This window comes from Hippichthys cyanospilos, chromosome 5, assembly GCF_059441005.1.
Source record: "Hippichthys cyanospilos isolate Australia breed blue-spotted pipefish chromosome 5, RoL_Hcya_1.0, whole genome shotgun sequence".
NCBI lineage: Eukaryota > Metazoa > Chordata > Actinopteri > Syngnathiformes > Syngnathidae > Hippichthys > Hippichthys cyanospilos.
Window position 1 is genome coordinate 24,413,548 of NC_142373.1, and position 23,867 is coordinate 24,437,414.

At 37.7% G+C, this 23,867-nt stretch overlaps 1 protein-coding gene across 1 annotated transcript in view; it reads left to right on the forward strand.

Annotated features, from left to right (window-relative positions):
• The window catches only part of LOC148424068 (voltage-gated delayed rectifier potassium channel KCNH8-like), a 122,670-nt gene that overhangs the window by 81,296 nt on the left and 17,507 nt on the right, over nt 1-23,867 (forward strand). The window contains exons 3-10 of the mRNA XM_088414928.1: nt 1,743-1,877; nt 3,382-3,521; nt 5,709-5,961; nt 8,269-8,426; nt 9,576-9,777; nt 13,168-13,527; nt 18,205-18,404; nt 18,856-19,105. Of these exons, the coding sequence (XP_088271054.1) occupies nt 1,743-1,877; nt 3,382-3,521; nt 5,709-5,961; nt 8,269-8,426; nt 9,576-9,777; nt 13,168-13,527; nt 18,205-18,404; nt 18,856-19,105 (1,698 nt within the window). The remainder of the gene's footprint in view (nt 1-1,742; nt 1,878-3,381; nt 3,522-5,708; nt 5,962-8,268; nt 8,427-9,575; nt 9,778-13,167; nt 13,528-18,204; nt 18,405-18,855; nt 19,106-23,867) is intronic.

Sequence of the window (23,867 nt, forward strand, 5' to 3'; positions counted from 1 at the left end):
TTTCAGCGGGAAAGCCCGCACATAGTGAGATATCTGTTATGCTTGTAGAATACAAAACATACTACAGTACAAGCAGCTCTAAAGCTAGAGAGCTTCAACCAATGCCAAATAGCTTTGTATTGTTGCCTGTGTCCTGTTTGTTCAGTGAGGTCCCAGTATACAGTAGTCTTTGATACGGAACAGAAATGAAATTATTTAAATTAAATTATTAATTAATTAAATGGAATGTTTTGTTTGTATGTACACCACACACTAAAGGTTGGGATTTTCTCCTTTTGGGGGAAATTTCAGGATGAACCTAAAATGCTCTGTAAAAGGTGAATATTTGAACTTTATTTTTCCCTTGCTGTTCACAGACAAGTACATCTACATCAAATTCCACGATTAAATTTTAGATCCATGAATCATCCAATCAATTTTCAAATGTGTTCGCTTCCATGTCTTTCTGTGACTCTTCCAATCTCTCTGTACTTTGATGACATCAAGCTCAGTGATAAATATTCTGTTCAAGGCCTCATGCTGTAGAGGTTGTTGTGTAGGACCCAAAAACCTAAAGTCACTTACGCATGCAGTCTGGTTGAACAAACGAGGGTGAGAGCCCCCCTTTATTAGCTTATATAGTTTTGGTTACACAACAACATGGGTTGGAACTTTCCATTATCCTAATAAGACATCACCAAACAGTGAAATTGAACCATATTAGGTCAACCCTCCGCCAGTTGCTTCACTTTATGTACTCATGGCGGTCAGCCCAACCGGTCAGCACTCCGGGGCGTCCATAATTAAAGATCACTACCCGTCAAGGTATTGTTGATCTGCTGTTACATGTCGTTTTGTCAAGTACAATGGGTGGGAATCTTTGACTCACGATTGAATTCAAATCTAATTGCTGGGCCTACTATTTAATCCAGAATTCATTTTCGATTAAAAGAAATTGTAATACTAAATAATTTGATTGACAACGACTTCTGCTTCAATTTATTGACATGTAAAGAATCGTAATGATGTACTATGGCATATTGAGAGATTAAAGTGTCTTTTTTTGACATTTATGAATTTTGAACTGTACGGATCGCGTGTGGACAACAATTGCAACTCTAGTTTTCCTTTTGCATACCAACTGCTCGAACGAAAGATGGAAGTCTTGTAATCTGATTGTGAACGTAAACTCCATTTATTACGACGGTCCATACCTATAATATCTATATATCTATTTTGATATCTATGAGGTAAAATATCAAAGTAATGCCACCCTTAACATCCTCCTTGTCTTATGTCAGCTTTTAAAGGTTGATAGTAATCGCCCATTGTTTAAACATTTGCAGTTATTGACGTTTAATGCAAAGATGGACCTTTTTCTGTCTGAGTTTGAAATGTCAGACAACATTTGAAGTCACCATCTTGTTAGCGGCTAGAGGTACTGCTGGAGATTTGTGCCCTATTGTACAATGAAAGAGTAATTGACCCACGGTTTCTTAGCACCCACGACTGAATATGATTTTTTAGGCTTGTTGTCAGAGGCATGTGATTGCAATAAATGCAGTCACGAGGAGGAGTAAAGCTAGCTGGTAGCAACCACTGCTACAAAGGCCGACTTCAAAATGAATTTTAACATTCAGCTCTCTGTTCAAGAGGTTGTGCAAAATCCACTGAAACTTTGAAAGATTGGTCATGTGCAATAAAGATGTATACACATTTAACTAAAGCGGGCAATATTTTTATGATGCTTGTTGTATGCGCAGGCACACACTTCTGGTGTCTTCTTGACATTGTACCCATCAAGAATGAAAAGGGTGAAGTTGTTCTCTTTCTGGTGTCTCATAAAGACATCACTGACAAAAAGAAGGACCAGGATTCAGAACAAGGACCTGAGACAGGTGAGTCACCTTACTTTATATTAGGGTATTGGAAATTCAGAAGGACTTCACGAGAAACGAGAGGGTATTTTATCCAGAATCTTTTGAAAATAGTAAGACCTGGTAGCTAGATTTTGCTTTGCCAACTTCGCAACCTATTTTCAATGGTGAAATAGTTTTTCAGTCAAGTATACCCTAACCAATGCAAATATTTTTTGGATGAAAAAAAAAAAAAAAACTGTTGATTTACTCATAGCTTGAAATAAAGTATGCGCTGTTCCTGTCATGGCAAGAAAAAATTACTCTGTATTTGCTGAGACCTAAAATGCATGATAGAAAATACATTTTCAGCCATGAATCAATCAAAGGCCTGTAAGCGCTGCTAATTTTATTGCCTTTTCTGTCCTTTTCTTGGGAATAAACAGCAAGCTCACAGAATTGGAGGCATAAAGAAGGCAATTTTCAGGCTTTGACTATATGATTTTTCGTAAAGGAAACAGGATTCCACATGTGTAAGAGAATTCTGACAACGTCAGGAATGACATGTAAACCCACTTATCTCATAGGTTAACAACAAGGATTTCTTACACACAGATGGTGGTGTTTACATCATTTGATTATCAAGATTGTGTGATGCCTCAATGTTGTGTAAAAATTCACATGGTTGCTGCAACATCCCGTCTTTGCTTGGCTCTGCACATAAGCCCCTAGTAAAGAAAGGCCAAATTTATGGCTATAGCGCAGATGCAGCAATGCTTCTGCAATATAAGTATGTGAAAGAGGCAACAAAAAGGCTGAGCTCTAGCTTGCCCTTGCACATGGCATTGCATGGATTCCAATAAATCACAGCCTTAATAATTTAAAATGTATGTTGAGCCTTCCCCCGCCCATCACCTTCCTGCCTCTCCCGAGAATGTGGGGGATATTGTGAAAATGAAGGCGCTAGCTGAACACCTCCCCGAGGCCTCTACTTTTATTTACATGTTTCTCCTCGCATTCGAAAGTGGATTTTTGATCAACAAAGGCCTTGGCACTGACCACAAACCAGTCATGTGAAGTGAGCCTTACTATTACCTGTTCAGATCCACAAACGCCAATAAATCATTCCCTCTTCGACAGAATTGTTTTTTTGTTGCTGTTGTTGGTTTTTTTGTATTTTGTTTTTTTTTTGCCTTGAGGCGTGCTATGTTTTTTTTTTTTTTTCTTGAATGCTGTTTTGATGTGATACATTCTTTTGTGGCAATCATTTCACCTAACCAGCCAAGACAAAGGACAGGACGATAATAGTACGATTGTGATCATTAGGATGGAATTAGCTAATATTACTACAACTATTAATGATAAACATTGATACACACTTACACTTCTTGTTAAAAATGTAAACGTTTATTTTGCTATTTTTTAATGTAATTTCATGCAGTTCAAAGTTTCATTATACCCCGAGGTAGAACAAAGAAACACAAACCTAAATAGGGCAAGTGAGTTGCCTTACAATTGTTTGGTGAAGACTATTTATGGTCCACAGATGAAGAGACAGGACTGGAGGTGCATCAGGTGACTCGCCCTCCAGGCTTTAATGCCAACCGCCGCCGCAGTCGAGCCGTCCTCTACCACCTTTCGGGGCACCTGCAAAAGCAAGACAAGAGCAAACTCAAGCTCAACAATGTGAGTCCAAAATATGTCGTGCGAAAATTGCATTCAGTTATTGTTCATAGTAGATGTTATAATGACATTTTAATACAGGAATTTGAATGGCAAACTGTTTGGTGCAGCTCCAATCAGAAAGAGCTATGACAGATGTAATTTGGTAATTGTCAGGTTCATCTGTTAGACATTTTTGAGAAACTATAAACAAAGGAGAAAAGGCATTTTTTCCTTGTCATGCATGAAGAGAACGAAGAAGGACTGCACAATGTACAATTCTACTTTGCTCTGAAACATCCTCTCTGCACCCTCTTTTTTTTGTTCAAGCGGTCCCTGGGTACAAAAGTCATTACTGCCCTGAAGGACCGGGGAAGACATTTGGCAACAATATAAGCAATTGCTTGATGATGATGATGATGATGTTGATGATGATGATAAATGCAGTTTAGAGTTCATGCTGCTATCTTCTTCCTCAGGAACATAAAGCGCGACCCCGTTCTGCTTTTGCCCTTTCACCTTACACCTTTCATGAAGCCGTCTTATTCTTGCGACTGCTTGAGATGTGTCAATTCAAATCTTCACAACCAACAGTAACAGAAAACATTCATCCTAATCTACCAACATACTGATCACATTACAAACATACTGATTGCATCAAACATACAAAATGATTGCCTCACAAATAAGGGAGAACCTATATGATATTATTCTAACAGTAATCATGTAGTTGTCGATTAATAAGTTCATTGTTGCACCTCTAGTCACAGCTTTAGTGTTTTGCCAAACTAGCCATGACTTCTCACCAGTGGCATAGTGTATGTACTGTATGTAGTGTGGTAATGTGCTCTATAACAGACAATATAAAGGTCATTTTGACTTCTGCTGCGGGTTAAGGTCAATGCTTTTAATCCTGATGGTAGGGTTCACAATGTTAGTAAGAAGCTACACACCTCAAGAAAAGTGCTGCAACGCATGCTAGTGACCACACATACAAGGATTTTTAGCATTACTGCTAGCACTGGTTCTTCGTCAGTTTTCAAGATGACGAGTCCATTATTTCTCACTAGCACATTTCAGGGACACTCAATCTAATTTGATACAATACAAGAGCTTTAGTAAAAACTCTACATTTACAAAGACAGAACACGCAAAACTAGAACAATTCTTAGTAAAACACAATGGCCCCATAAATCTGCAAGTTGTATTTGCCAAGATATTATTTTAATCAAAACACATATGAACTTTGGTGGGTTTGTAACAATGCTGGGCAACATTGGTCTAAAAGTGTACCTTTAAAAAAAAAAAAAATTATTTAATAAATTTTCCCTCTCACAGATTCTTTGTGATTTTAAACAATTCTTCAGTACCACTGAATTTATGCAGCGTGTCCACGATAGTTACTTCTCAACGAAAAAAATAAAATAAAATAAATACTAATGTTTTTTCTTAGGGTTTTGCACTGGTTTTGCAGAGACCAACAAGAATAGCACAAAACACAACAAAATCAATATGTTCAGTGAGAACCTATACTAGTCCATATTGGGGGTGTTTCAGAATAAATAAATTTGATTAAAAAAACAGCCAAGCATGTGGTGTGGAGGCCCACTTAAATAGCTTCCTCATTATCTTTAAATCAAATAAATAATTTAATTGTTGGCGTGACGTAACATTGTAGCACCACTGTTTTTTTTTCAATTAATTCATGAAAATGCCACTTCGGAATATGAAATATGATGGTGATGTCAGTCATGTGTTTGCCCACAAAACAAAAAAAATGAAAAAATAAATTATCTATGCAGAAAATGACACGAGAATATGAGATTTTTTGTTATTTATTGACATTGACATTGAAATTGTAATAAACATAAATTTTGTTCCGATCAAAGTTGAATTATCTGTAATGAGTTTTTTTTTTTTGTTTTGTTTTGTTTTTTTTACCTTACATAACTTTTCAGAGGGAAAATAAATTGTTCAGCTCAGGCTCAGTTGTTGTCATAGGTGAAAGTTAAGTAGGTAAGCAAATGCGTGAAGTGAAGCATGCAACATCACACATCAGCGATTTCTGTCGACCCCTGTCTTTGACCACATTTCAAGTTAAGACCGATGTAAGTCTTCCAAAGGGTCCAACTAATTAAATCTCTAGACAGTCAATACAGTGTCATGTATATTGCATGTCTCAATCACCATCATCCTTATCATCTGATGCAGAACATGTTTGGGGAGAAACCTCCCATCCCAGAATACAAGGTAGCAGCCATCCAGAAGTCACGCTTCATCCTGCTCCACTATGGCACCTTCAAGGCTGGCTGGGACTGGCTGATCCTACTAGCCACCTTCTATGTGGCCGTCACTGTGCCCTACAACGTGTGTTTCACTGTAGTGGGTGGACGAGATGAAGGCAGTGCCCCCAGGAGCCCCCCAAGCGTCAGCGACATCCTGGTGGAGATTTTGTTCATGCTAGGTGAGACTCTTGAATGGCTCTTCTGGAAATGTTTTATCCACAACACAGACAAAATACACTCTATCTATCTATCTATCTATCTATCTATCTATCTATCTATCTATCTATCTATCTATCTATCTATCTATCTATCTATCTATCTATCTATCTATCTATCTATCTATCTATCTATCTATCTATCTATCTATCTATCTATCTAATCTATCTGTATATTATCAGGTCACTAAAATGGAATAATGGAATAATTATATTATTTGTAAATGCGCTGTTCCCTTTACGTTCCTAAGTCATAGTCAGAGGGACAAGGGGGAGGTCCTGAGTTCCAGAGTTCCCCTCTGGATAAACGGCCCTCAAACATTGACCCAAGTTGGAGGCCGCAGCCGACAAAATAACCCTCACTTTATTATTTTTAACCAATACTCATCAATGGACGTCTCCAACTACATCTTCCGCTTCAACAACTTTTCTGCCGTCCCGCATGCGCGCTTTGTCCTTGGCACTTTTTCCCCTCCTTGCCAACTCCCTCACATGCCACGCCCAACTCCCCATTCAACTCACCAAACTTGCAACAGAGGGTTCATTTCAATTTTGAGCGGAATGAAAAAAAAAAAAAATTCAAATCATCATACTAACATAAAATAAAAGACAGCTCACGAAGGTGAAATGGCACCACACTTCGGCGGACATTTTACGAATGCTTAGGTTGAAAAAAATAGGCACAGCTGGCTTGATTGATCGCACTATTTATTGCCTTGTTGATAGCATTCTAATTGTGTCAGAAATATCCCTTCTGGAAATTTGTGCAAAAATTGCCTCACAGTCACTGCAGAACATACTCACTGCACACCAAATACAATTTGAAATCAACCATTTCTTTTACTAAATTTCTATTGGGTTTGAGGGACACCATCTCACTCAACCTGTTTATGTTAGCACTAATGTGAGTGACGAGTTAAAACACTGCTTCCTGTTTATCTCCTTTTTTAGAGAGATTTTATAATTTTTACATTTCGGATTAACGTATATAGGATTCTTCAAATTCACCTGGGAAAACAAAAAAAAATCAAAATATAAAAACAATCCAAAATCCAATTTGATTGTTGTATTTTCATGGAAAACAGCTTTTATTTTGTATTTGAAACTAACTACTATGATTGAAAAAATGAAAAATGCTTCGTTTTTTTTATTTGCATTTTAGAATCGGAAACAGAATCAAAGGAGGGTACCCTGGGCCACATTTATGTCAAAGCCTGACTGATTCTTTTTGAAAATGTAAAAACAGTCATCATTTGTTGACATTAACTTATGTAATGGAACCTCACTCCATCATTAATTATAGAGATTTTTCACAACAAACTTTACGATTTCGCTTTATTAGGCATTGGCATGACATCCCATTAAACCCAACCCCTACTGAATGTCGGATGAATATAAATGAACCTTTCGGAATACATGCCATTACATGTTGATATTCAATGGAGAGACATCCCTATTCTTAGTTTCTGTCGTGGTCTTTAAATAAACCTTGACCACAACTCGCTTGGTCTTGTGAGAAAAAAATTAAGAGCAGTGGCTCACTACACGGTGCCTTTATTACATTTATAAACTCACTAACTCCAAGAGCTGATCATCTCTTGCTCTGTGGTACATTAAAAGAAACTTCATATAGCATAAGCCCCATCATCAGTCATTCTTTAAGTTTCTTGAAAAGTTTTTAATGAGTGATTTGCAGCAAAGAGGAAGGATATGAGCCATTTGCTACTGACCATTTCGTCTGATGACTCAAGTCATTTCCTAAAGAATAACCAGTCTGTTTGTCCCCTAAGTGGCGGAAATGTGAACCATCGCCCATGGGAGGACAATTGTACTTAAGATTAATCCTGAAGCCAGTGTTGGGTATCAATGAATCTTCAACAATGTCACACGAAAAGTGTTTATTTCAGCTAATATGCATTTTTGTAAAGTTCGAGCCACAGGCTTCTTTTATTCATTCTGTCTGTTTCTTCCTTGAGTGTTTGAATTAATAGGGATATGCTGTATTTTATTGTTAATATTATTGTATAAAACATTTTTTGACCTGACTTCCCTTTTGGAAGGTTAGGCAAACATTTGAACAAAAATTTGAATACCGCAATGCAAAGTCTATAACCCAAATTCTATTTTGTGTGAGTGAAATAATCAAAAGGAAAAGCATCAATACAAGATTGCCATTTTTGTTTTGTTTGGTACAGATGAATCTAAATATTGTTTGTATGAACTCTAATTTGTTTTCTCTTATTTTTGTTTTGCCTCATTTGTCACCTGCAGACATTGTGCTGAACTTTCGAACGACCTTTGTGAGCACGTCGGGTCAGGTCGTGTACGACGCCCGCTCCATCTGCGTTCACTACGTCACCACCTGGCTCTTTGTGGACCTCATTGCTGCCCTTCCTTTTGACCTTCTCTATGCCTTCAATGTCAGCGTGGTGAGCCTTGTCTCTGACCTCTGAAGTCTAACAAGAAAATATCTACTGTTGTGGAAAACTCAATAGAAATGTAAAAAATCCATAAGCTAGGTGACTTGGCTTATGGGAATAAAGTTGTAAATATAGAAAATAAAAAATGAATAAACGCATGTACAATGTATACACTCTTAATACTGCTTGGTTAGAAATGCCTTTTTTGGTGTTGTTTTCAACCGAGCAGTTTTAGCTTAATAACTGCCAGTCATTTTAGAGCACTTTGACATTTGCAAGATCCACAAAATATTGCATTCTATCTCATATTTGAAATGGGGAATTGATGTCATCTACCGGTGATTTTGTACCAGTTAATTATTTCCAAAATTGGAATTTACAGTGACATGTAACAGAATGCTCCGTTGCCCATTCCCTTTGAAAAACATAATTGGCAGTGAGGGTTGAACATTTTGTCTGGCTACTGGAATACACAACACTGGACATATAACATATACCATCAATCATAATGCGCAGGGAACCCTGGTAAATTTCTTCTCAATATTGTATATATATATATATATATATATATATATATATTATATATATATATATATATATATATATATATATATATATATATATATATATATATATATATATATATTGCACAAAACCCCCTAGGAAAACATTTCGTGTCCTCCCCACTCGACGCACTGACTATAAATAATAATCTTTATTGTCTATGAAAATTGTGTAAGTATACCTCAACCTGTATCCTTTTCTATAATAACAACATTTTTAAAAAGCAATAAAAATCAACTTTCAACAACTGTTACAATTTTATTTTTACAGTGTTTATACGGGTTACAGCTTAATCTAAAACAGAAATAAATAACCAAGTGCATCAAAGTGCCTGAAACTAGAAAAAAAAAACTAAACATTGTATTTTTTTGCAATTATACTTCACATGACAAAGACAAAGCCTTTACCCATCACCCCCGGGGCTGCCCGCCCCACCACTTAAAAAGCACTGATCTAAGAGATTCTCAAGGTGCTGTTTTGGTTAGCAACAGTGTTGAAATGGACTAATTTTTTGAGTGTCACCCCATATTTTTTATTCCGTTTTTGTAATGGTGTTTTGCAAATTCATGGGTAATTGCACTTTACTCCCCGCAGTACTTTGGGGTCCACCTTTTGAAGACGGTGCGTCTGCTTCGCCTGCTACGGCTGCTGCAAAAGTTGGAGCGGTACTCGCAGTACAGCGCTGTGGTCCTCACCCTACTTATGTCCATGTTCGCCTTGCTGGCCCACTGGATGGCTTGCGTATGGTACTTCATCGGACGCAGGGAGATCGAAAGTCCAGGATCTTGGGACATTGGTCAGTAATCCTTTAGCACTGTACTCTTGCATTGAGGGCCACAACTGTCAAGCCAGAAACCTCTCATTCAAGTGAATGTACCGGCAAGTCGTGCAAGTCACTGCCAAAAAGACATGCTGTATGTAAAGTTTAAGTTTAAGTTTGCTTAACCGTTTGTATGTATGTTAAACCATTTGTATGAGTGCGACTCCAATTTGTGTTGCGTTTAACTTGTCTTCGTATGAGTACGATTACAAATTGTTTTGAGTTTGAATGTCTTCACGTTGATTGAACTCTAAAATGTGTGTGTTTCATGTTTTTTTCCGTGACTATGAATTGAAAACTTGTGAGTGCAAAGTATTTGAAGTACAACTCTCATTTGCACGACTATGACTTCACGAGACACGACTTCACTTCTAGCCCGGAATCTTTCATGTTGGACTGTTGTCTTTTGAGGCGTGCCTTTGCTATCCTTCGGGTTTGAGTTGTGTATGCAAATGTAGATGACGTAACGCCAAGCTACCAGGCAAAGTAAGTTGATCCCCGAGTTATCTGCGCTGCAATGAGTCAAGCATTGAAAGACGGAATGTTATGACAGAGAATATGGAGCTCTCAAAAGCTTGTGCTCAAATTGGTGTGCAAGCAATGTTTTAATGTGTTTTATGATAATATACATAGAAAGTAAATTCAATCCCCATCAATATACACAATTATTCAAACTGACTAACTAATGGCTTCTTTGGTCTTTCATTTGAGTGCTCTTCATTTAAGTCTTGACATCCTAACATGACAATAATTAGTCCTTTCACATAACATTTTTGCTAGCACCGTCAATTCACTAATCAATCGGAGTCCAGAGTCACGTGAAATTAAATTGAAGAATTTTTCATTCACTGTTTTCACATCACTGTCATATGCATTTAGGCTTATGGTCCTATGCAAATAGGAAAAATACGTTCATTTTTCCATTTCATTTTTTCTTTGTTCCATGACAAAGAATGTAAAATAATAATAATACAGTAATAATAATAATAATAATAATAATAATAATAATAATAAGAAGAAGAAGAAGAAGAAAATAGTTCTTGTAAAAAGTGATTGGGTAGGTGACTCACGATTTGATCTGCCATCTCCTTCCTATAACCGAATATATAATTATCATAATTATCATTTGAATGTATTGTACTTAGATTGTACCTGACAAAGAATAATATCACAGTGGACCCAATAATTAGGTCTAATTACTCACTTTCAATCAGCAAAAAAAGACAAATTCTAATAATATATGCACATACTGCACATAAATTATAATTGTTCGTGTTGAATTAGCTATAACGTGTTTAGGTAGGTAGGTAGATGGGTAAGTAGGTAGATAAATAGATCAGTAGGTAGGTAGGTATAGGTAAATAGGGAGGTAGGTATAGGTAGGTATTGGCGGGATAGATGGATGGACAGAGATTCTGTGAATAGAAAGTGAGCTTAGTGCATACAGTAGATCAATGAAAGGCATCTATATTGTATGACTCCCCTTCTCTCACATGTTTTGCACAGAAGCTTGGCAGAACTTCTCCACGTCACGTACATTGATTCTCAAGCGCTTTCAATTATTCATCAGCACGTCTTCACCGCTATCTTCCCTCACTTACTTTGAAATGCCCCATCAACGGCATTAGATTACTTGTCGGCACTTTCTTGGGATTTGTTGATGGGTGACTAGTGTGTGGATGCTGTGCGAATCTTCATGGGAAGTTTTAATGGCAAGTCATCTTCTCAGTGACTTCATCAGACTTTACCCTTTTTTCATTCTGATTAAAGCAATAATATCATGCCCACTTCATCCATCTCTTTTGGTTATTATATAGTGTGAATAAACTGGTTAACGTGATAGGCCTACGCATAGCTAAAGTTGGAAAGATAGTAGTCCATGTCCTCAAATAGTGGTCTCTGTTTTAATTAACAGTATGTCACATTCAATTGCGACTTGTGTCTGAGTGTGTGTGTTTTTAATAGAGGGGTACATTGGCTTTTCTCTCCCTCAATCTTTTGCTTGATATACGAGCACTCTCAGATATGTCATTGGGGGAAAAACATAGTGCCACAATCACCGGTGCATTTTCAGTTATTTATTGGATCAGCCAAGCAGGCAAATACAAAATGAAAACACTCTTGTAACAGAGTTTAATGCTTGATGATGAAGTGTACAGTACCTCAATTCATATATTCAATGTATGGGTGATACTCTCCACACTTGAGTAAATAAATACTCCGCTATTTCCACCTTATTCTTACCCCCCCCCATGAGCCTCTGCGTCAATTACACAAGCTACTTCCAGTATTACATAACCAGGCTATTGTTTACATCAGAGGTGGCCAGGTCCAATCCAGCCAGTTTTCAGTGGTGAAGTCTGGTCCTCGAGAGGCACGATTTTCAATGTTTCACTTCAACTGACACGCCTAATTCAAATGATTAGCTTATCAGCATCCTTTGCAGAATCCTGATAATGACATTGATCCTTTGACTCAGGTGTGTCGGTTGAAGTGAAACATCGAAAATTGTGCCTCTCGAGGACCAGACTTGACCAACCCTTGGTTTACATGGCAACTGCGCTAATCCACTCTCCAACAGAATTACAGACATTGTGAACACACAATTTGTTTTGTTTTTCATTTCTGCTTTCCACCCAATGGCACAGTAGGAAAAGGATGACAAAAACGAGAAAGAGACCAGCGATGTTGCTACTTCCTGAACTTAATTCAAACGTGAGGCAAGGAGCAAACTCAAACGCACTGAGGTGTGTCAGTACAGCGACAATCATAAAGTTTTGCTCAAAGAGGTTGGACACAGTCTGTTTTAGCTTTGAGGGGACGTGGGAGCCAGCCAAAGTCACTACCTGTTGCATGTTAAATCATATGCCTCGAACACTTCTGTAAACTAGCGTCACATGCGTAATTCCACGTCATAAACATTCTGCAGCAAAGGTGATGTGAAAATCGTTTCTCCACTGTCAACTTGAAGAGCTGAAAACATTAGGATCGTCAACCCCAATATTTTTAATTTCATGAGCATATATCTTCCTATCTCGTTCACTACAAATCAACAAAAACACCTCGATTAAAATAGAAACTACCACGGCGTGGGTAGTGTCCCACACGCATAAAATCATACCAGAAGTTCTGACATCTATTGAATCTCCAGTGGTTTGTCACAATGCAAGCATACCTGCAGTGGTGGGCAGTTTGTTGGCATTGACGGACTGTCCATTGGTCCGTCACCGTTTGCCGACGATGACGGAAGGGCGAGAAGGAGCACCAAACATCTCTACACATACAGCGCATTGATATTTTGCTTAAAATACGTGACAAATTCTGATTATGGTCCTTCTGCCTTTGCTACTTCCTCTTTATGATAAGGTTGGCTACATGAGTTGGCCAAGCGTTTGGGGACACCCTACTTCCTATCACCCCTGGCCGCACTGTTTCCCACCTCCTCCGGCATCCTCTCCAGCAACAGCAGCCAATGGAACGAATCGAACTCTGAGATAGCAGGTCAAGGTCCCTGGAACTCAAGCCAGTACGGAGGGAACTCGTCAGCTGGCGAGGGCACGCCGGCGGGAGCTCCGGGAGTTCTAGGTGGAGGCCCGTCCATGCGTAGCAGCTACGTGACATCGCTCTACTTCGCCCTGAGCAGCCTGACCAGCGTGGGTTTCGGGAACGTGTCAGCCAACACAGACTCAGAGAAAATTTTCTCGATCTGCACCATGCTCATTGGCGGTGAGTAGACACTCCTTATTTTAACTTCTATTATTATTATTTACATCATTTTTGGAGTCAGCTGATCTGTATCTGTTGTAGTATGCGGACTAGTGTTGGACAAGTTACTTCAAAACTGTAACGCATTCAAAACTGTAACCATAAATGGACATATGGATTTGCCATTCTCAATGAATCTCATTACACACATTACACATCCAGTGAAGTTGTCTTAATAATAGTCTATAAATAGTTCTGGTCAATGTGTATCAAGATGAAGCATACAAATCTTATGTTAGCCAATAAGTTAAACACCTTAACAATGCTGTAGGCTTGCTGCTAAAGTCAGCCCCACTGAAACCATCTATTTTTCTCTCTAACCTAGCCAAATGATGTTGAATTTGAATATTGAAATTGTGAAATGCACTGATTTTTGCCTACAGCATAAACAATGCATCACTATGCTGTGAAGTTAAATAATAAAGGGATTAAAACACAAAAAAAGATATTGTATCATGTCTTTGAAGGTTTAAGATTAATAGCAATTGTACAGTGAAAATGAGCGTTAGCTTAACTTGTCATTATTCCTAGTTGCGACAGGGATCTTGCTGACAATGTTTCCAAATGCTGTGTTGAATCCAATGTGGAAAGTGGCAGTGTATCTCCTAACAAATCTTCTAACCTCTTGATGTCAAAGTGTCATCCCTCAGCAAGAGAGCGCAATCCTCCTCACGTTTTTTTTTTTTGCCAACTTCGCATTACCATGGCCCCGATCTGAACGGTTTGTCAAATTATTGGTCCTATTGTGCTAAGTGGACAGCTTTTTAGGCGTCGCGCACGAAGTGCCCCTAATGATGATATTTTTCTTGCCTTTATCTCTGACAAACTGAAAGTAATGGCCATATGTCCAACTTGTGTACATATTATCCATATTCAAACCGCCGTTTCATCTCAGCATCTCAGCAAGTAAAAATGTTGCTCCTGTTTCTCCTCTGATCTTGCTGTGTTCTTGGCGAATTGGAGGGAGGGGGGGGGCAGTTTCAGGCTAAAAATGCATTGTAATGTATTACTTTGCTCTCATTTTGCTTCCATTACCATACAGTAAAAAGCAATGCATTGCAGTAATTATATTACTTTTGTAATACATTACTCCCAACACTGATGCTGGGCAGACCACCAACCCAATTTAAGGAGACGTGATGCATTTGTGTCAAAATCAGAAAATTCCAGGCATCCTGTTAATGTGTGTGACATGCTTTCATCAAAATCCCCCAACAGTATGGTGACCAGACATTCCAGTTTAACTGAGACAGTCCTGGCTTTGAGCCTCGGGTCCTCAGTCACCAATCCCATTGTTTTGTCACACTTTTATGCATGTCCCATCCCCACATCCCTTTTTTTTTTTTGTCCAATTGTTTGGGCCATGTGTATCAATCATGATAGGAATTTAACTGTTATTACTGTACTTCCTATTCACATTCGCATAAAAACCAGAACAAGAAATACTGCTTCTGTGTCTTAGAATCATGAGAAATGTGGTCAGACCGGAGGCAATATGAGCTTTTACAATGTGTGACCACGAAGATGTATTGCAAATGAAATAAATACATAATAAAAATAATCTTAAAATTGTATTCAATAATTGATAAATGCATGAATAAGCTCAAGAAAGTCTGCACTGTAGCCTACCCACTTGTGTTTGGCAGGTAATTCGAGATACGGTCAATGCATAAAACGGCAATAACTGCACTGACCATATTGCAGGGCATAACACAAAATATTTTACAGTTTATTTGACAAACCAAAATTGCTACAGGTGTATGTCAACTCAGGTTGCATGGGCAGGGTATACAAGTTTTACTGCATGGGCACAACACAGAGTGACAGCAATTGAGAGAGAGAGTGAATGCAATTGACTTCGTTTTGCTTTTTTGAATTGTCCCAAGATAGCATTTAGCATTAGCTAAAACAATAAGAACAACACCTGTCACCAGATTGACTAGTGATCATTTTTTTTAATAGTCCCAGATAAGAATGTATTTTACATACTTGATTTTCAGCAAAATTGCAGTGTCTTGATTTTTCATTTGAAAATATGGTCGCCCTAAAGAAAGGTAAACAAATATGGCACTTTCCTGATGACGTAATATGTAATTTCAGGTTGTAAAAGATGTGTTTTTGATTCTTTTTTTTTATTTATGTACTTTATATATTTTCTTACGTTACCTTAGCAAGGCAGTGTAATTGAAAAAAACATTTACATTTACATTACAACAGTTATATTGGTTCAAAAACAGGCATGGTGGAAATTCAGACATAGTTCACATGACCAATGAGGGTCTGGGTAATTAATGGAATTTTATAATGCTTGGCTGACACAAGCGTCACCTTGAGAAGTTAAAATGAAAAGCATTCGATAGTCTTTTCAGAAAGCCATTATGTTTTGCTAAATTATGTAAAGATAATCCAACCAAACATTTTAAATATAACTGTGAGTAAATGCCTTACACTAACCCAATAATGGAGTTTTTGTTCCCATCTATCCCTTTAGAAGCGCAGAAAAAGCCTGCAAGCAGTTGAGCAATACAGTAGTGTTCTCTGTACAACTATTCATGCCATCCACTCAATTGCTTCTTCTCATCCTCAGGTTAGGCTTCATTATTTTTTATTTCTTTTTCTTTTTTTTTTTTTTTTAAGGAAACCAACATTTTGGTGGTACTCGGATACTTATTTGTGCAATGAACTCATTGAAGGTCTGCTTACTTTTTGGCCTTGGTGTTGAAGACAGTGTGATCTAGCTGTGAATTGAAAGTGGCTCTGGCTCTTAACCCAGCCTAGCTGACAGATCATAGGCAAAGTAACGTGGTATAGGAGATACTTATGCAATTTTTGGAAATGGCAAATTTTTGTATACCCAAAGTAACACAATCAAATGATCAGCTCCTCAGGCTTGAAGGCTTTCCTATATTGTAGGTCGGTTTAATGTAGCAACCTGAATTTAATTGGCATTTATCAAATGCAGACATGTCCCAGTATGTCCCAAGTACCCATGCTCAAAAAAATGTGCAAAAAGGAAAATTTTGTGTCCTTCAAAAACTCCTATTGCTAATTTGCAAATGTAAGCCACACAACAAACATGCACTGTAAAACGTTGTTTGAATAAAAAATATCATTGCAACACAGCTAATTGTCCCTTGTATTGTCCCCCAACGTAAGGAAACCTAAAAAAAACTCTTAGCAGATTGTGTTGGAGCAAACATCCTGGCTGCTTTGTTGTGCTAACAAATATTGTTGCTAAAAGTTGTTGCAACTTAAATTTCTTTTAGTCCCTTAAAAAAGGCTGTGGTTTTTTTCTTACATTGTGGGCAATGTTAGCAAAAAATAAAAAATAAATTAAAAATCTCACTGAGCTCCACTCGGTCAGTGCTTGATTGAATGTCAGAAATAATCTAGGTGCAAAAGCTCTTGCGCTTTCCATTCTCTTTCCATCATTAATTTGCTTCCAGTAGAAATGTTCTCGTCTTTCAATTAGCTCAAGCAAAGGCTTCCGTTGGTTTTTAACGAGCTCACTCCTGCCGAGAGGTGAGAATTGAAAAGTCAAAAGAGACAGAGCGAAAGGAAACCGGGGGAGGCGACCTCTTAATTAATCCTACTGAATGTTATCCTTATGGTGAGCTCCATGTGGTCGCTTTGCATTGCCTTTAAAACAATGTTCACACAATCCTGTTTAACTCATAACGAAATTCAAATAACATGTGCCCAGTCTAATTATACCTGGGGAATGAAAATAAAATCGTCTTGTTCTCAATGTTCTGTGTCATATGTACCTTCGTGCCCTCTGTGTGGCCATGATATAAGTTCAGGAACAAAAATTTTTATCAACATAACTAGGAATATCCCTGCTGTGTAGAAACATCCCACAGATATTTGTTTAATCCAGCACAGTGGCCAAACGGTTAAGGCCAAGTGTTCTTTGCTGGCCTAAACACTGTACTATAGGTATCACTGACCTAAATCTAAACGCCAATTAAATTATTTCCAACAGTCTTCTCTTTATTTCATAACATTTCACTTCGCTTTAATGTATTGAAATAATATGTGCCGTAAATATACTTGAGGTCTCATTTGTTTTTAAACTCACATGGAATACTGGGTTGTTAAAAAAAAAAAAAAAAAGCATGGAGCTGCCAATATGGAGTAAATATTTTTGACAGGCAAACTCGTTCATGCTTGTGAGTACGTTCAAATGTATTTACAAATATGTTCAAGTGTATTTCTCAGTAAATTTGTTTGCATTTGAAAATATGTTCAAGCTTAGTTTCCAATATCTTCAAACATACTTGTAAATAAGTTCAAACATCCTTGTAAATACATTCAAATGTACCTCTAGTATAAATGCTAAAACATAGCATTTGTTCCCATATTGCCTGAGGGTGCCATGGCATTATTATTATTGTTAAAACTTGGGGCAGTCAATAAATCAAATGCTTTGATTAATTCTTCATTTTAAAAAGTGGCTATTTTAAATTAGCCAAGGTGCTGTGGCATTTGGGATTTATGCTATGTGTTTAGCGTTTAGATTAAAAGTACTCAGTTTGCCCAGCAACAATTTTTTGTAAACATTGCCAGGTCCACGCTGCTGTTGTTTGTCAATGATTACAATATTTAGTAAAACCTAATTAACTCCTCTTTTCTCAGCACTGATGCACGCGGTGGTGTTTGGCAACGTGACGGCCATTATCCAGAGGATGTACTCGCGCCGTTCGCTCTACCACACACGCACCAAAGACCTGAAGGACTTCATCAGGGTGCACAGGTTGCCTAAAGCCTTAGAGCAACGTATGCTGGAGTGTTTTCAGACAACCTGGTCGGTCAACAACGGCATTGATGTCAGTGAGGTGGGTTGATTCTGTGAACCCCATAGCAGAAATGTCATCAAACAAAAAATTCCCATAGCCCATTGTGCTGCTTAGTAGCAAGTGCTGAAAGCTAACTCAGGCGTGCATCCAACAAAATTCCTTCCAGCTCTGCTGTCACAGAATTTGGACTCAGAAGCAGACATCGCACAGAAGTTTAAAGTGGAAAATCTTTATACATACACCAAAATCCAAAGTACCCAAAGCAAGCATCATAAACTAGACTCAGAAACTAGACTCAGAATCTAGAATCGAAAAACTGACTCGGAAAAAGCTCTAAAGCTGTCAGATATTTATCCTATATGACATACCAAAGCAAACTAAAGAATGATAGCACCCGAATAGCAACTGATACATCAAGCCACAAACCAGCGGCAACAGTAAATACAGGACCCTTATGACAAAGATGAGACAATCCTGCATCTTTTTTCAGCTCCTGAAAGACTTTCCAGATGAACTACGAGCTGACATCGCCATGCACCTAAACAAGGAGCTGCTCCAGCTCCCGCTATTCGAGTCGGCCAGTAGGGGTTGCCTGCGCTCGCTCTCGCTCATCATAAAGACGTCGTTCTGTGCGCCCGGCGAGTTCCTCATCCGGCAAGGCGATGCTTTGCAAGCCATCTACTTTGTATGTTCGGGTTCCATGGAAGTTCTGAAAGACAACACTGTGCTCGCCATACTAGGTGAGTGCGCTCCTTATGACTTCAGCGTTGTCAACAATAGTGTTCGCATTAAGCGTGATAGTATTTCATGCTCATCAGCTGGAGGGTTAATTATGAATAGTCCGAGGGACACATTTACCTGTGTTGTGTTGTGTATGCATGTAGCAATGCCGGCGGAAAAATCAATAGCACACAAAAATCAACAATGCGCAGTGAGGAATGCCACTGGTGGGATCCGGTGATGTCGTTTTTATATATTTTGAATGAAAAATAATTATTTATTTATTACATTAACTATGGACAAAATATTTACTTTTTTGATGCTGAAAATGGCTAAGTAATTTTAGTACTCTTTTATGTCAAAGTACTACTGAATGTCACCATTAGTACAAGAAGACATTCGACTGCCGACATCTGTGAGGACATGCGTAAACAGAAGGAGAGATGGGAAGTCCAGGTCCATAAAGTAAAAACCCTGCTCCAGATTGGCTTTAGGCACAGGTGATTCTACTCAACCAGCGGGAAAAAGAGATCATTGAACTACAGGTTGAGTTTCTGGACCAGGATTTTCCATTTTTGGAGAAGGAACCATTTCAACTCAGACATTTTTGGTTTGCTTGTTTATTTAAATGAAAATTAAGTTATTCTTAATTTGAGAGCTGGGTAGTTTCCTTTTTTTTTTTTTTTTTTTTTTGCTGATAAGTAATTTACAGTCCCTTCCGTGCATGTACCCCTTTCTGTTGGTGTTTTTTGGAAGTTTCCTAAACCTATCATCGTTGCTCCATCAGCCAACTATTAGTGGAACTTCCATTATCACTTCTGGCATTTTTGTTACAAAAAAAATAGTGCAAAAGAAAAGAGGAGTCAAACCTGTGTCATTCTTAAACAAAAGCCAAACTAAACCTTACAGTCTTGGCTTCAACACTCAACATTCAATCCTAACAAGGTATAAAAACAAATAAATCCACACCACAACGCCTAGCATGCGTGCTACAGCATGTGTGCTGTACATTGGTTAAACAATGCGTGCGTTCAGCACCGCATTGCACCAAGCAAACACATCCACTATGGAGCATACACATTGTTATGATTCAGGCATACTTCATCCTTTTTGTTTATCATTTGACTGTCCATTGGCAAAACTGACGTCCATCTACAATGGACTGAAATACAGTCCATCAGTACTGATGAACTGCCCATTTCTTCACATTATGTGTTGTGGTTTTGATGTTTTGATTTCTAGAACATTTTTATGGAAATGGATGATTTAGCTGAAATAAATAATCAATACAATTAAAACATGTATACTTTGTGTAGTCAATGTTTGAGAGCAACTTGCAATCTGTAATTTGATGACAGTTTTCACTGCCTGCGTAGCACTGAACCAGCAAACCACATTTGTGTTTGTGTGGAAAGTGAATCCTACCCCCTGCCTTCCTCACATTTGTGTCCATGTGTGTCCATGTGTTTAAAAGGACACGTACCCTACATGCCTCAAACATCACTTCCTGAAAAGGTCAAGATGCGTTGAATTAATGGTGTGTGCATGCATGTGTTGGCTTTGTGTGTAAGCGTACACTCACATTAGTGCAAGGTGATGTGGATTTGTATCCAAATGCCAAAAGCTCCGTATTTGTTCTTGATCAGGACACACAAGCACACATCAATCGATGCAGCATGGGACTGCGCTGCTATTAAAAATGAATGGAATATTACATTATTAATATCTCTGAATTATTGATGCTGGAAAGTGTACACAAAAATCGGTTTGGACCAATCACACCTTTTTCTTGTTGAATAAACAAAAGTGTGCTTTGTTTATAATGACTATTTAAGTTCCTTTACTTTAAACACTGATCAATTTTCTAGAGTCTTTGTTATATCCGATTTATCAATAATTTACTGGATATTGCAACAGGAAAGCTACACAATTTACTCCATTAAGGTTTTTTTTCCTCAATATTTGTTAGTTAGTCACTAGTTACTAACAAATAGCAATTATTTCACATCAACAACCACATGGCCTCAGATTATCTTTCCCAAGGTGTCCCAAGGTGTTCAATGTGTGATCCTCTCTTTTTCATACGGTATAACCTCCCATTTGGCAACATTACTGATATGAGCTGGATTTCCTATTATGCTGTTGATAGTCTAATCTATCAGCACAACCTCCTCCTCCACACAAACAAAGGGCCTCAAATAAAAACCCTGATGCAAAGAAACTTCATACAGCTCAAGTATGACTATAACTTTGATTTACCTAGCGTCAGTCTCTAAAGCCACTCAAAACTTCAACCTACCTCTAAATTCACACACCATTGCAACCTTGATGTTGTTTAGACCACAGGTCAACCCAGGGGAAGGCCAAAGATGCTCTTTCATCTAAAAATACATGACTAAACGGACTTGGAACCCGAGAGGACACTCAGGACAACTCTGAGGTGTACAAAAATTTTTATTCTAATAAAGGTGCACGTAATGCGTAAAGTAACAACACAAATTCATCAAAGTACAACACAAAGGTGGAAACAGGAATCAAATTACAAATAAAAGACAACTTAAAAGTGCTTGTAACAAACCGTGAACAGGGCTGGAACCAGCAGGAGGATGTCACCAAAGCACAAAGTACCAACTCAAATCACTAGCGCAAAAGGCTGGAACAAGGTAGGGAAAGTACCAACAAAAATACGCAGGCAGATACGCAAAAATTTGAGCGAACGAGGAACTGGAGACTGGCATTTGAACCGAATGGGGGCTGAAAGCAATAATCCGCCAACGTCCTCCTGCTTCAGATGCACCTAAAAATTCCCGATGAAGATGCGCTGCAGTTGTACAGTAGGCAGATGACTCTGCGCCCTAATCTGCAGACAGGGCAAGACATTAGTAACATGGATGTGACAGGCTCATGATTTGGTTAAAGGGAGACATATACGTTTAAAAACATGTAGAAATCCCCAAAATGTTTCTGGAGCTAAAACAGTTGTGAAAATCACAAAGATATTTGTGGGTCTCAAAAGTATGTGAAAATGTGTAAATTATTTTGAAATAAATCCCTCCACATACAACATGAAAATTGCAAATATGATTGCAGATTCAGAAAATGACATGAAGATTACAAATATATTCGTAGGTTGGAAAAACAAGTGAAAAACACAAATATATTTGTGGATTTCAAAAGCATGTGAAAGTCACAAATGTATTTTTGTGAATAATTTACCACAACTCTCTCCCTATATTCCTCCTGAGAAACCATGACACTTTCACACATCACTATTTGTGAGGGATATGGGCTGAATTGGCAAGGAAAGAACAAAAATCCACATTTGCTGGCCTCTCCCTCTGTAATACATTTCTAAACCTCAGCAACTACACAAACCTAAACAACTTAATATTATTGCTCAAAACTGACCTCTTTGAACTTGCTTTAAAATTCCTTGTATTTATGATAACAATAGTTGTTGTGTAAGGCTACTAGAAAACTGCTATAAAAATAAAATGGACTTTAATTATTGAAGACAACAATTTGTAACATTTTGAGATGCTTAATGAAGACTAGCCTAATTTAATAACTTTTTAATAATTCATTATAAGAACTGGTGTTTAATTATATAAACTATTTCCTATTTCCTATGTTGCATATTAAAGGGACTCCAAGATCATGATATTTTTCCATTTTCCACAGTTGAATATGTATATATAATTTACATTTGGTACATTGACGATTTCAACTCTTTTAGCGCCAAGCATTATCAGATTAAAATGTATGATGTGGCATACGTATGAATTAGGATTGTTTAATCTTTGCTCCTGAATGTGGTTGTGGCTTTTGCATGTGTTTGTGCCGCTAGTGAAATACTCCCAAGTAAGCAGAACAATCTTGACCTTTCCATTAACTTCAATGACACGCGCATGTGCACAAACATACACATTTAATGGGAGAAAGAGCGGTGATCGATTATGTAACCTTTTACAGCTGTCCACAGCGACTCACAGCATGGAAGTAAATCAGTGCCGTGCATTGAAAATTACAAGAAGAAGACAGCAAAAGAAATGCTTTTTTCCGAAAGGTTTTAACAAAAAATGGTGACACGCTCTTTCATCAAAGGGATGTAGCTTTGAAAACTTTTGATTTTGACTCTTTACTCCATCAAAAATTAAATTTCACCAAAGCTTTTTTCATATTGAACCTGTATCATTTGTATAACAAAATCACAATAGTAGCAGTTAATCTTTGTGTGTCTAGAACTTACAGTGCTGTGAAAAGGTATTCTTCTTGACATCATTTTTTTGTCTGTTTATCACTCATTTCATTTCATACAACCAATATTAGTATTACACTGAGGCAACCCAGCAATATATACAATGCAGTTTTTAAATTATGATTTTATCTATTAATAGGGGGAAAACTACAAACCAACCTGAACCTATGTAAAACCTTAATTGCTCTCTGAACCTTAGTTAGTCATGCCTCCTTTGGCAGCAATGACGGAAATCAAACATTTTTGCCCCAGTCTTTCTCCTCGGATCTTGCAGTGTTTTAGCGAATTTGGGGAAAAAACACCACGTATAAATAAAAATAAAAAAAGTATCATATAATATATATATATATATATATATATATATATATCGGTATATGGCAGCGTACTGGAAGCTACAGGTGATAACATCAGATCTTTACGCAAAAAGATGGTATATGAAGTTTATAACTTTTTAGTTATTTAATTTTTTTGTAATTTTCTGCCAACAGCAACATCTTCTCTTTAACAGACTGAACATGCCTTCA